Source organism: Oryctolagus cuniculus, chromosome 1 (genome assembly GCF_964237555.1).
Source record: "Oryctolagus cuniculus chromosome 1, mOryCun1.1, whole genome shotgun sequence".
Lineage (NCBI taxonomy): Eukaryota > Metazoa > Chordata > Mammalia > Lagomorpha > Leporidae > Oryctolagus > Oryctolagus cuniculus.
In genome coordinates, this window is record NC_091432.1 from 141677129 (window position 1) to 141690412 (window position 13284).

General features: G+C 40.7%; 1 protein-coding gene across 1 annotated transcript in view; it reads right to left on the reverse strand.

Annotated features, from left to right (window-relative positions):
* The window catches only part of ERCC6L2 (ERCC excision repair 6 like 2), a 121274-nt gene that overhangs the window by 57495 nt on the left and 50495 nt on the right, over positions 1-13284 (reverse strand). The window contains exon 11 of the mRNA XM_008257721.4: positions 12240-12385. Coding sequence (XP_008255943.2) covers positions 12240-12385 — 146 coding nt within the window. The remainder of the gene's footprint in view (positions 1-12239; positions 12386-13284) is intronic.

The following is a 13284-nucleotide window of genomic DNA, read 5'->3' on the forward strand; positions in this document are numbered from 1 at the left end:
TACAGAATCCTTAAAAATGTTTAAATAAAAGAAACAGTGGGAACAGAAATGGGAAATATACAGAAAGAAGGTAAATAAAATGAATCAATAATCACTTTAAAGGTAATGGTCTAAATGTACCATTTAAAAATCAGAGATGGTGGAATGGATTTTTAAAAAAATCATCCAATAATATGCTATGTACTAAAATCACATTTTAAATAACATAGCTAGATTGAAAATGAAAGGATGGTAAAAGATATACCCTGTAAACATTAAGGAGTGGCTCTACATCTGATAAAGTAGCTTTCAAAGTAGGGGCAGACATTTGACCAAGTAGCTGTCCCTGCATCTCCCGTCCGAGTGCCGGGTTTGCTGTCTGCCTCTGGTTCCTGACTCCAGCTTCCTGCTAATGCACACATTAGGAGGCAGCAGTGATGGCTCAAGTGACTGAGTTTCCCCACCCCACGGGGTGACCTGAGCTGAGCTCCCATCTCCGGGCTTTTGGCTCAGCTCAGCACTGAGCCAAATGGCAGGCAACTGAACCAGTGAACGGGCTCTCTCTCTATCTCTCTCTCTCCTTCTTTATCTCTCTGCCTCTCAAATAAATATTTTTCAACAAGAAAATTACTACAGAAAAGACAGAAAATATTGTTGTTAAAAAATACCCATCTACCAGGAGAATACACCAAAACCACAGAGCTGAAATATATAAACTAATCAAACTGAAAGGGGATATAGACAAATACGCAACCACAGTTGAAGATTTCAACACTCTACATTCAGTAAATGATACAACTGCTACTAAAGAGAGAATCAGTTCTGAGATAAAAAAAAAAAAAAAAAAAAAAAAAAAATAGATCCTAACTGGCCTAGATAGGGCATTCCACCTAAGAACAGTAGAAAACATACATTTTTTTTTTCTAGTGCTCATGGACCATTCACAAGATAGACCGTATCATGTGGCATAAAAGCAACTTCAAAAATTTTTGAAAACTGAAGTCGTACTGAGTATATTCTCTGACCATAGTGGAATCAAATTGGAAATGTGTAATAGGAGGAGACTTGAAAAATGGAAACTGAGAGGCTGGTGCTGTGGCATAGCGAGTAAAGATGCCACCATAAGTGCTGGCATCCTAATTGGATGCCGGTTCAAGTCCCGGCTGCTCCACTTCCAATCCAGCTCTCTGCTGTGGCTTGGGAAAGCAGTGGAAGATGGGCCAAGTCCTTGGGTCTCTGCACCCACGGGGGGGACCTGGAAGAAGTTCGTGCCCCCTAGCTTCAGATCAGCCCAGCTCCGGCCATTGCGGCCATTTGGGGAGTGAACTAGTGGATCGAAGATCTCTCTCTCTCTCTCTCTGCCTCTCTGTAAATCTGCCTTTCAAATAAATAAATAAATAAATCTTTTAAAAAAAGATATAGAAAATTGGAAACTGGACAATATACAGCTGAATAGCCAATAGAACAAAGAGGAAATCTGAGAAGAAACTTTAAAGTACAAAACATAATAATAATGTAATGAAATTGAAAATACAACATATGTGGGATGCAGCAAAAATAGTGCTTAGAAGAAAATTTATACCAATCAATAGTTACATTTGAAAAGAGTAAATCAAAGCAATAATCTAAAGTGTAACTGCCAAGAAACAAAAGAAGTAAAAACTCAAGGTATGAAGAAGGAAGGAAATAGTAGGTCGAAGGACAGAAGTGAATACAACTGTACATATGAAAAAACAGAGAAGTCAAGAAACAAAAAGCTGGCTCCTTGCTAAACTTCTAGTGAGAATGACACAGATAAAGAGAAAACACACAGATTATCAGAAAAAGGAATAAAGCAGGAGATATTACTACAGTTCCAGTGAATACCATGGGATAGGTGAGTATCATAGGTAACTTCATGCTCATAAATTCTAGAAATGGGTGAATTTTTGAAAAATGGCAAATTACTGAACTCAATTAAATGAAAGAAACAATTTGATCAGCCTTAAGCTATTAAATAAATAATAAATAAATTAAATATGAATTTAAAATATGTATTTATTATTATTTATTTTTATTTTTAAAATTTTGGTTATATGAAAGCATGTCCTTATTCTTTTTTTTTTTTTTTTATTTGACAGTAGAGTTATAGACAGTGAGAGAGAGAGACAAAGAGAAAGTTCTTCCTTCCAATGGTTCACTCCCCAAATGGCCACTAAGGCTGGTGCTGCACTGATCCAAAGCCAGGAGCCAGGTGCTTCTTTCTAGTCTCCCATGCAGGTGCAGGGCCCAAGCACTTGGGCCATCCTCCACTGCACTCCCAGGCCACAGCAGAGAGCTGGACTAGAAGAGGAGCAACTGAGACTAGAACCCGTGCCCATATGAGATTCTGGTGCCGCAGGCAGAGGATTAACCAAGTGAGCCACAGCGCCGGCCCCTAAAATATGTATTTAAATATGCATTTAATTTATGAAGTAAATTAAATATGTATTTAAAAAGTTCTTAGGAAAAGAAAATCTTCAGGCCCAGAAGATTCCTTTGTAGAATTTTATCGTTTGCTAAGATTAACACCCATTTTCTAGAATACCAATTCAAGAAAGTAGTGGAGACAGGAACACCACCCAAGTCATTGCACACAATGAGTTTTGGTAACAAATGACAGTGAGGAAAAAGACTATAACACATCAGTATCTGTTACAATCATAGATACTAAAAACTCCAACAAAATGTTGGTAAACCAAAACCAGCAATGTATGAACATAATTATATACCACTATCAATTGGGATTTATTCCTATAATACAAAGCAGAGTCTGGTCGGCGCCGAGGCTCACTAGGCTAATCCTCCGCCTGCGGCGCCGGCACCCCAGGTTCTAGTCCCAGTCGGGGCTCCGGATTCTGTCCCGGTTGCCCCTCTTCCAGGCCAGCTCTCTGCTGTGGCCCGGGAGTGCAGTGGAGGATGGCCCAAGTGCTTGGACCCTGCACCCCATGGGAGACCAGGAGAAACACCTGGCTCCTGGCTTCGGATCAGCGCAGTGTGCCAGCCGCAGTGTGCCGGCCGCGGCAGCCATTGGAGGGTGAACCAACGGCAAAGGAAGACCTTTCTCTCTGTTTCTCTCTCTCACTGTCCACTCTGCCTATCAAAAAAAGAAAAGAAAAGAAAAAAAAAAAAAGCAGATTCAATATTTGAAGTCAGCAAAACAAGCTATTATATGAACAGGTTAAGAAAGAAGAAAATCACATGATTATATCAATTGATGTGGAAAAGTATTGATGAAGTCCAACACCTATTCATAATAACTCTTAAGAAATTAGGAATCAAGAAGCAATTCCTCCATTTGATAAAGAGCTGCTATAAGGAAGCTACAGCAAACATCACACTTAAACGTGGATGCTGAATGCTTTCCCTCTAACACCATGAAAAAGATAATGGCCCCTTCTCAGCTCTTTTCAACATAGTACTGGAAATTCTAATCACTGCCATACGCGAGAAAATATATATATATTCTCTCCTTTCTCTCTGCCACTCTTTTAGATAAATAAATAAATAAATAAATCTCAAAAAAAAAGAGACTGAAGAAATAGCCCTACACAAATATGCCCAGCTGATTTTGACAGTTACAGAAGTCAAGAAAGACAGACTTTTTATCAAATACTATTGGAGGAATTGAACATCTGTATACAAGAAAACTGAATCTCAGCACCAATCTCACACTTCATATGAAAATTAACTCAAAACAGATCACTGACTTAAATATAAAGTGTGAAACTATGACACTTTTAGGAAAACGACAGGAGAAAATCCTAAAGATCTATGGCAAGTCAAAGAGTTCTTAGATTTGATGCTGAAAATGTGATCCTGAAAATAAATACTATAAATTGGACCTCCTCAAATCATAAAGAGAACTATTTATAAATTGGACCTCATAAGAATTAAAAACTTGTACCATATAAAAGATCCTGCCAAATATATGAAAACATAAGCCGTGGACTAAAAGGAAAAATCTGAAAACCATACACCCATCAATGACTAGTACTTAGAATGTGTAAGAACTTTCAAAACTCAATAGGCAACAAAGGCAAAACTCACAAAAGAGATTTTTAACCAAAGATATATACAGATTCCAAATAAGCACATGAAGAGATGTTCAATATCATTAGTCACATGACAAATGCAAATTTAAACTATAATAAGGTATGTCTACATGTGCATTAGAATGGCTAAAATAAGAAATAGAGACAATAGCCAAGCCAGCATTGGTAGCATATGGAGTGACTTGATCACTCACACATTGCTGCTGGGACTGTAAAATGATGTGGTCACTTTGGAAAATAGTTTAACAGTTCCTTATAAAAGGAAACATGTAATTATATGATCCAGCAATTTCATTATTTAGCACTTATCCCAGAAAAATGAACACTAAGTTCGAACAAAACGCTGAACACAAATGTTCGTATCAGCATCATTTAGGACAGCTGAAAACTGTAGACAAGCCGAGGTTAATGTTTACACAAACTGTGGTACATCCCTGTCATGGAACACTACTCAGCAACCAGGAGGAAGGAACTATTGATCCATGCAACAACTTGGATGAATTTCCAGGCAATTGTGTTGAGTGAAAAAAGTCAACCCCAACAGGTCAGCTATATAACATTCCTCAAATGACAAAATCTGTGGAAATGGAGAACACATAGGTGGCTTCCAGGGGCCCAAAACAATGGGGAGAGAGGAAAGAAGCTGTGGTCCTAAGAGGGCAACACGGGGCATGCTTGAAGTGACAGAAATGCTCTGACTAGACTATCCATGTTGGTATCCTGACTGCAACCTTATACTGCAGTTTGACAAGCAGTTACACTGGGGAAAACCGGGTAAGTGATACCCTTCTGTGTGATTTTAAAAACTATTTGGGAATTTACAAATATCTCGAAACAAAAAGTTTAATTAAAAATATGGCTAATAATAATTCACATAGAAATAACAGATCCCACTTCTCCTTTTGGTAGTAAGAATTATTTCCAAAGTCACAGGACTCTACACGTACACTTCAGCTTGTAACAGAGTACAGAGAGGAGGAGTTACACAGCAGAACAGTGCCACACACTCCATTTCCATGAAGGAGACGGCAAGAGCAAGTGACACCAGGGCTTACTTTGCAATGAGCGACATCTTCCTGGACCCGCAGTTCTCTCCTCCACGTATTTCTTTTTTGGCTAAAACACCCATACCTGCACTCTCATCAAAAGCAAAATGCCTGGCGCCATGGCTCACTAGGCTAATCCTCCGCCTGCGGTGCCGGGACCCCGGGTTCTAGTCCTGGTCGGGGTGCCAGATTCTGTCCGGGTTGCTCCTCTTCCAGTCCAGCTCTCTGCTGTGGTCCAGGAAGGCAGTGGAGGATGGCCCAAGTGCTTGGGCCCTGCACCCGCATGGGAGACCAGGAGGAAGCACCTGGCTCCTGGCTTCGGATAGGTGCAGCGTGCCAGCTGCAGTGGCCATTGGGGGGTGAACCAATGGAAAAGGAAGACCTTTCTCTCTGTCTCTCTCTCTCTCACTGTCCACTCTGCCTGTCCAAAAAAAAAAAAAAAAAAAAAAAAAAAGGCAAAATGCCGGCCTAGGCATCGCTATGGACGTCATCTTCTCCTGTCACTATTTCCTTTCCCCCTAAAAGTTAATCAATATGAAGTCTTGTCAAATGTATCTGAAAAATGATTTTCTTCTGAGTCCCTTCCCCATTCCTATTCCCACTGCCCTTTCTAAATCCACTATTACCATATATTGTACTCATGCAAGAGATCTTCAAAAACTTATGGAAGATGCATGTTATGAAGAAACTATGCATAGATTTCATTTTTTACACCAAAATACACTTATCTTTTAATTCCATTTTTCACACAAACTTTTTAAATGTTTTTTCATGAACTCTTTTACGTACTCCTGTGGTATTACTTCATCGGCCTCCTAACTCTCCTTATACTTCAATCTCAGTCCATTCACACACTACGAAACAGTTATTTTGGGCACAGAATATAAAAATTCAGAGTGCTACTTCTCTGAAACTTCTGAGCATCACAGAGCGACTCATGACCTCTACGACCAGGCCATCTCCCCTGGCGGCTAGAATCGCACCAGACATTCTTTCACTGTACCCCAAGAACTAACTCATTCAAGTTTCTTTGCTTTCCTTTTCGCCTGGCTGGGCTGACTTCTGTCTGCCCTTCAAGCACACTACTGAAACCTGAATTAGATATTTACCCTCTGTCCTTTTTCTACGCTGCGTGTACGACACTGTCCTAAACCTTTCCACTTACAGATTTCTGAACAGCTCTTCCTTCAGCCCCAAGACTGAGTTGTACATTTTAAAAGAGCTAGCGCTGACTCTTTAAAATATTTCCTTTTCCAAAACCTGTCACATATCGAGCATTTTCTATCTCTTTATTAGCCTATGCTTCATTACATTAACTCATGAGTCCCTCTAATTGGTTGTGTACACAACTCTTCCTTCCAGTATCCTAAACCCTGGGTACCTAGGTTCTCTGGTCATTTTTGTACCTATGCTGTTTTGTCCAAAATGCCCTTTACTTAAAACTGCTTGGTTGCGGGGAGTGGGGGAGGTTGGCGCCGTGGCTCACTTGGGGTGTCTAACATGAGAGTGTCCTCATCTTTCTGGGGGAAGGTAGCACATAATTTTTTTTTTTAAATAAAGTTAAGAGAAAAAGGAAATAGCTTCTCTCCAGAGCCCGTCAAAGTCTATGATTCATGGTGCTGAGCTACTGAGAGGTACCCACATCACCTGGAAACTTTTACTTCTGACGTACAATACTCCAAATCCACAACCCTTAAAAGTGAGTAATTAGGAAAGTGTTATGATTCAGGTTACACAGTTTGCCTAGAAAGTGGTTTCTAGCTTCCTCGTGTTCAATTCTACAAGTCAGAATGAAGAATGAGGTTGTGCCCAGTACTCATGCTATCCCTAGGCTTTTTGCCACTTATATGGAAACCAAAAGTTCTGTCTTCATTTAATTTGACCTGTGGGTAAGGTATACAGTGAACAGAAACCACTAACAACATATTTTGACTGTTTTTATTAATATGAAATTATTTATTGATTTGTTAACTTACCTAGCAGCCAAACCGTATCAGAATGCGACTCATTTCTTTTGGAATGCAGTTCTTTCTAACACTGTGGTGCAATGCATTACTCACATGGTTGTGGTAAAGCTGGTGTAAGGAAACTCACTGCCCAGCCACCGGTGTAGAGTACACCACTTTCAATTTATACACTATGTGATACTCGATAATGGCAACAAACAACCATGTTACTGGTTTCTGTGTTTATGACATTATTATTGTTATTTTACAGTACATCCTTTCTATTTATTGAAAAAAGAGAAGTTTCCTGAAAACTGCACCTCACATATGTAGGGAGCAGCCACACACAGCTTGTGTTTGCTGCGCCTCCTGTTTGCACCAAGAGGCCACGTTGGATGATGGACCTATACCACCTAGAGCTGTGTAACTATGATGTACAACTAATGACAAAATTGTCTAATGACACATTTCTCAGAATGTATCCCCATCACTAAGCAATGCATAGCTCTAAGTATAACAAAAAGTATACTTTAGGGGCCGGTGCTGTGGCACAGTGGGTTAAAGCCCTGGCCTGAAGTGCCGGCATCCCATATGGGTGCTGGTTCGAGACCTGGCTGCTCCACTTCCTGTCCAGCTTTCTGCTATGGCCCGGGCCTGGGAAAGCAGTAGAAGATGACCCAAGTCCTTGGGCCCCTGCACCCACGTGAGAGACCAGGAAGAGGCTCCTGGCTCCTGGCTTTGGATTGGCACAGCTCTGGCTGTTGCAGCCATCTGGAGGGTGAACAACTGGATGGAAAACCTCTCTCTCTGTGCCTCACCTCTCTCTGTGTAACTCTGCCTTTCAAATAAATAAATAAATCTTTAAAAAAAACCCAAAAAGTATACTTTAACTATATCTTAATGTTCCACAAAAACGTCTTTAATCAATTAAGTTTCATTGTTATGTACAAAGTATCACAGGGAGTCAAATGAAGCACACTTTAGACAATTTTTCTGAGAAAGCCAAAATAATGTAAAGAGATACCATGTGCATGGATAAAAGTCCTAATATCACCAAAATACCAATTCTCCTCAGAGGCACTCAGAAATTCAATGATGTCAAGAAAAAGTTTCAACTCTAGGAAAAGCGTCAGATGACCTTTTGTCAAATAAATCAAATGAAATGATTACAGAGAACTAAGCTTTAAGATGTTGATGTTTCACAATAAAGGTAATTTAGAAAACAAAAGAGAAGCAGGAATTTGTTTAGCGTGGCAGGTAAGACTGGTGGAGAAGCCCGTGTACTGGGGTGCCTGGGTTCAATTCCTGGCTCTGCTCTTGACTTCAGCTTCCTACCAGTGCACATCCTAGGAGGCAGCAGCAGTGATTCAAGTCATCGGGTTCCTGCAACCCATGTGGCAGAGCTGGAAGGTGTTCCTGTCTCCCAGGTTGAGCCCCAGGCCCAGCGCTAGCTGTTGTGGGCATTAGGGGAACTCTCATCCCAGTGGAGTGGAACTCTCTCTCCTCTATCAAATAAAAAAAAAAAAAAAAAGAAAGAAAACAAAAAAAGCTCAGAAAGCTAGAAAAATTTTAGATGAAAAATGTGATTATTTCAAATAAAATAATCAATAAAATTGGGAAATAACATTTATCAGAGCATAGAACAAAAAGACAAAATCTAAAATATGAGAGAAAAGTTCAAAGATTTAAAGAACCAAGATAAGAGTTCTAAAAATCTGACAACGTGCAAGACAGAAGACCAGAGGAAATGGAAGAAAAGAAAGCTCTTATTAGTGACATAATAAAAGAGAATCTCCCAGAGTTGAAAAAGAACACAAACCTTCAAGATTGTGCCCAGCACAATAAATGAACAAAGACCTACATTAAGACACAAGCATCACCGTGAAACTTCAGAATACCACAGGTGAAGAAAAACTTACCAATTCCCAACAGACATTTGACAAGTACTTAGCAAAACTAAACACTATATTGCCTTCAAAGATCTGAGAGCAAATGATTTTCAATCTAGACTTCTATGATTTGCCAAAGTATCACTTCATTATGAGAGCCATAAAAGTTATTTACTTTATTCAAGGTTCCAGAAGGTGTACTCACAAGACACCTTGGCTTACAAAGTTACTAGAGGATATTTTTCAGGAAAACAAGGAAGCAAGCCGAGACTGAAGACGGCATGGAATTCAGCGAAAGGACCCGTGTAGAAACACAGTGAAAGAAAGCCTCAGTATGATAGTTTTTCATCAGGCCTGAAGATAACCAGTCCAGAAGATAAAAGGTTTCAGAAGGAATGGCTGCAGGGTACAGAGGACTTAGGGGAAGAGAAGATGGCAAAGAGAATTCATAATATATCAAGGATTATCTTATAAGGGGCAGAATTGATTATTATGAAGCCAAAAAATCAAGTAAGAAAGTCATGACCAAATCATGGAAATGAACTCAACTGTGCAAACGTAAACAGTGGGTGAATTGCTGGAAAAGAGAACTCATTTGAGGCTGATGTTAAAACTGGACGTGGTCAAAAGGTCATGAATGTTCAGAGAAGTCACCTTAGCACTACTGTAGGACAGAAGTAGAAAAATGCAGAAGAAAGGGTGGATCCAACATCGCACATCACAAAGGACTTAGAAGATAAATGGGAAGTTGATGCACCAAACGTTACAAATTCAATGGTTTCCAGTGAAATGGGGGCAACCGAGAATGCAGATGGCAGGAGTCCAGGAAAGCTGGACGCAGTGAAGAACACTGATTCAAAGTCTGAAAAGTAGCTTGTAGACAAAAGTAGTGAATGCGTGAGGAAGAGGGTAGAGAGTCGTGAAACTCTTCCTCTTTGTTAACGGAGATTCCAGCTGTATAATGTTAACGAATGAAAAGATCGTGAAGATTCAGTATTCTGGCAAAGTAATGGTGTAGCCAGTGTGAAAATAATTCTGTAACAACAGAAATTATACATAAACAATGTAAAATGAGCAAGGCAAAAAAAAAAAAAACCATTGAGATTATGTATCTTTTCTAAAACATAGCAGAAGAATGTGCTTATTCTATAAAGCTCTTAATTCAGTCACAGGAAAATAGGAATCCAAAACTTCTTCCCCATTCTTGGTCTAGATGCCTAGGAGAAAGGAACACAAAACTAAACTAGTGGAAAACTCCTAGTAAGTGGTCTCCAAAGGATTTCCACAGAGCAGGAAGGCCCCAGTGAAGACAAAGCACAAATAAAAACACTATAAACCATGTGAAGAGCCCAAATGTTCCAAACAAGAATCAGAGGAAACAATAAAGAATAAGGATTAGCAAGCCCAGGTAGCAGGAGTTCACATTTGCAGAGCAAAAATGCATTAAGACTTCTTTAAAATATGATTAAAAATTAAAGAAATAAAAGAAAAGCTAGTAAAGTGATCAGGGAGATTTGAAGAATTCAAACAGGACTTCTAAAAATAAAAAGTACAGTCTTTAAAAATTAAATTCAAAGGATGGGGCCAGTGCTGTGGCGCAGAGTCAAGCTTCCACTTGAGATGCCAGCAGCCCATACCAGAGTGCTGGTTCAAGTTCCTGTTTCTCTGCTTCCCATCCAGCTTCCTGCTAATGTGCCTGGGAAAGCAGCAGATGGCCCAAGTACTAGGGTCCCGGCCACCCACATGAGAGATCAGGATGGAATTCTCTGCTCCTGGCTTTGGCCTAACCTGCACCTGGTTGTTGAGGCCATTTGGGGAGTGAATCAGCAGATGGAAGATCTCTCTCTCTCTCTGTCACTCTGCCTTTCAAATAAATAAACTAATTTAAAAAATCAAAGAATGGGTTAAACAACAATTTTTAGAAGACACAGATGGAAAGAGACTCAGGAGCTTTACAGCTGATCTTAGCCGACCGGCCTGGAGGTGAGCGGAGGAGGAGGGAGACCACTGCTGTCTGCGTGTGCTGTACTATCTGAACTGGTGTTTAATGCATATAGTCCTTTGAAACATATTATTTTAAAATTAAGAATGCTATGAGTATTTTACAAAACTGAATTAAAGACAGTCTTTTAAGTCATGTACCACTCTGCATGTAAGGACTTATGTGAGAAATTCTTGAATTCAATCAGCTTTGGCCGCTCATTATAAAGATATATTATTCTTCATTTAAACTTATTTTTTGTTCTTATTTAACTTTAATTTTGTGCTTTTTAAGTTTCTTTTTGAAAGGAAGTGAAAGTGAATCCACAAAATTCTTAATTACATAAAATGTCCAAAGTTATGGATTTGTTATGCAAAAAGGGATTACTCTTTTTTAGGTGTTTACACTAATTTAAGTCTTCCTCTAAAGTGTTTATATTCTTTAAAAGGTTTTAATTAGAGGTTCATAGAAAGGTAAATTCATAAATGTACCTTTTATACAATCTCTAACTGGGGGCTGTTTCAGTTGAGACAAGGTAGAGGCTGTGGGGGAAACGCAAGGCCCAGTGTGCCCTCGGGGACCGGTCCCCAAGCTGCTAGATGATTCAGTTGTCTGATTAACACGAGAGGACTTCAAAAGTCTATGGAAGGGCTTGGCTTAGGGCGAAGTGGCTATGCTGTCTCTTGTGACACCAGCATCCCATAGTGGAGGGTTCGAGTCCCGGCTGTTCTGCTTTAGATCCAGCTCCCCCTATTAATGCCCCAAAGCAGCAGAACATGGCCCAAGTGATTGGGCCCCTGCCACCCATGTGGGAGACCTGGATGAGGTTCCTGGCTCCTGCCTTTGGCCTGGTACAGATCTGGCTGTTGAAGCTACTTGGGGAGTGAACCAGATGATTGATCCCTCTTTCTTTCTTTCTTTCTCTCCCCCCCCCCCCACCCAGTTACTCTGCCTTTTAAATAAAATAGTAAAATTTTTAATAATAATAATTTAATATTGATAAGTGATAATTTTAATAAAATAAAAAATTCTTAAAATACCACAGAAAATTCCTAGGCAGAAATACCCATTTCTTTAATTGTTACTTTATAGAACCAGACTTAGAGGGAGAATTCAATGATAAAAGAAATGAGAGAGAAGATTAGGTGAAAAACTCAAGATGTTGCTATTTTAGTCAGAACAGCAGTTTCGCTGCTTCTCCTTAAAGCCAAATACAACAAAGCAATACTTGTGTCTGTCTAACCGCTGAAAATTAACTCAGTAATAGTTCAAAACATGATCCTGGATCTTAAAAACAACTGGATAGCCCAGTTGTGTTCTCTTACATTGTAGAGACAAGGCAGATGTTAACGTCCTGTGTGCTGTTGAACTCTTTGACGATCTTGAGCCTCTCCTCGGACTTCGTACTTCCATCAAGCCGGCGGTAATCAAGGCCAGACGCCATGCAGTACTGCTGCAGCACATCCAGCAACTAGAGCAAAGGCACGGAGATGGGCAAACACGAGGTCTCGGTTGCACATTGCACACCATTACAGAGTTAGATTTATAAAACAGTCATTATTGTTGCTCACAATTGCTTTCTTGTAATTCCAAGAGAAATAAATATTTTTCTCATGTCTGATCCATATATTTCTTTCTATTGTACTGAAGCTGGCTTTCTTATTCAGCAATTTGCTTTTTTTATTTTTTATTTTTTATTTTTTATTTTTTATTTTTGACAGGCAGAGTGGACAGTGAGAGAGAGACAGAGAGAAAGGTCTTCCTTTGCCGTTGGTTCACCCTCCAATGGCCGCCGCGGCTGGCGCGCTGCGGCCGGCGCACCGCGCTGATCCGATGGCAGGAGCCAGGAGCCAGGTGCTTCTCCTGGTCTCCCATGGGGTGCAGGGCCCAAGCACCTGGGCCATCCTCCACTGCACTCCCTGGCCACAGCAGAGGGCTGGCCTGGAAGAGGGGCAACCGGGACAGAATCCGGCGCCCCGACCGGGACTAGAACCCGGTGTGCCGGCGCCGCTAGGCGGAGGATTAGCCTAGTGAGCCGCGGCGCCGGCAGCAATTTGCTTTTAAAACTCCAGGGTGAGGGGCTGGCCTGTGGCATAACAGGTTAAGCTGCTGCCTGCAACGCCGACATCCCATATGGGCGCCGGTTCTAGTCCCGGCTGCTCCTCTTCTAATCCAGCTCCCTGCTAATGTGCCTAGGAAAGCAGTGGAAGATGGCTCAGGTAGTTGGGCTCCTAAACCCATGTGGGAGACCCAGAAGAAGCTTCTGGCTCCTGGCTTCAGCCTGGCACAACCTAGCTGTTGTGACAGCAACACAAGCAGTTGGGTCTTTGCCACCCATGTGAGAGACCTATTTTAATTTCCAGCTTCTGG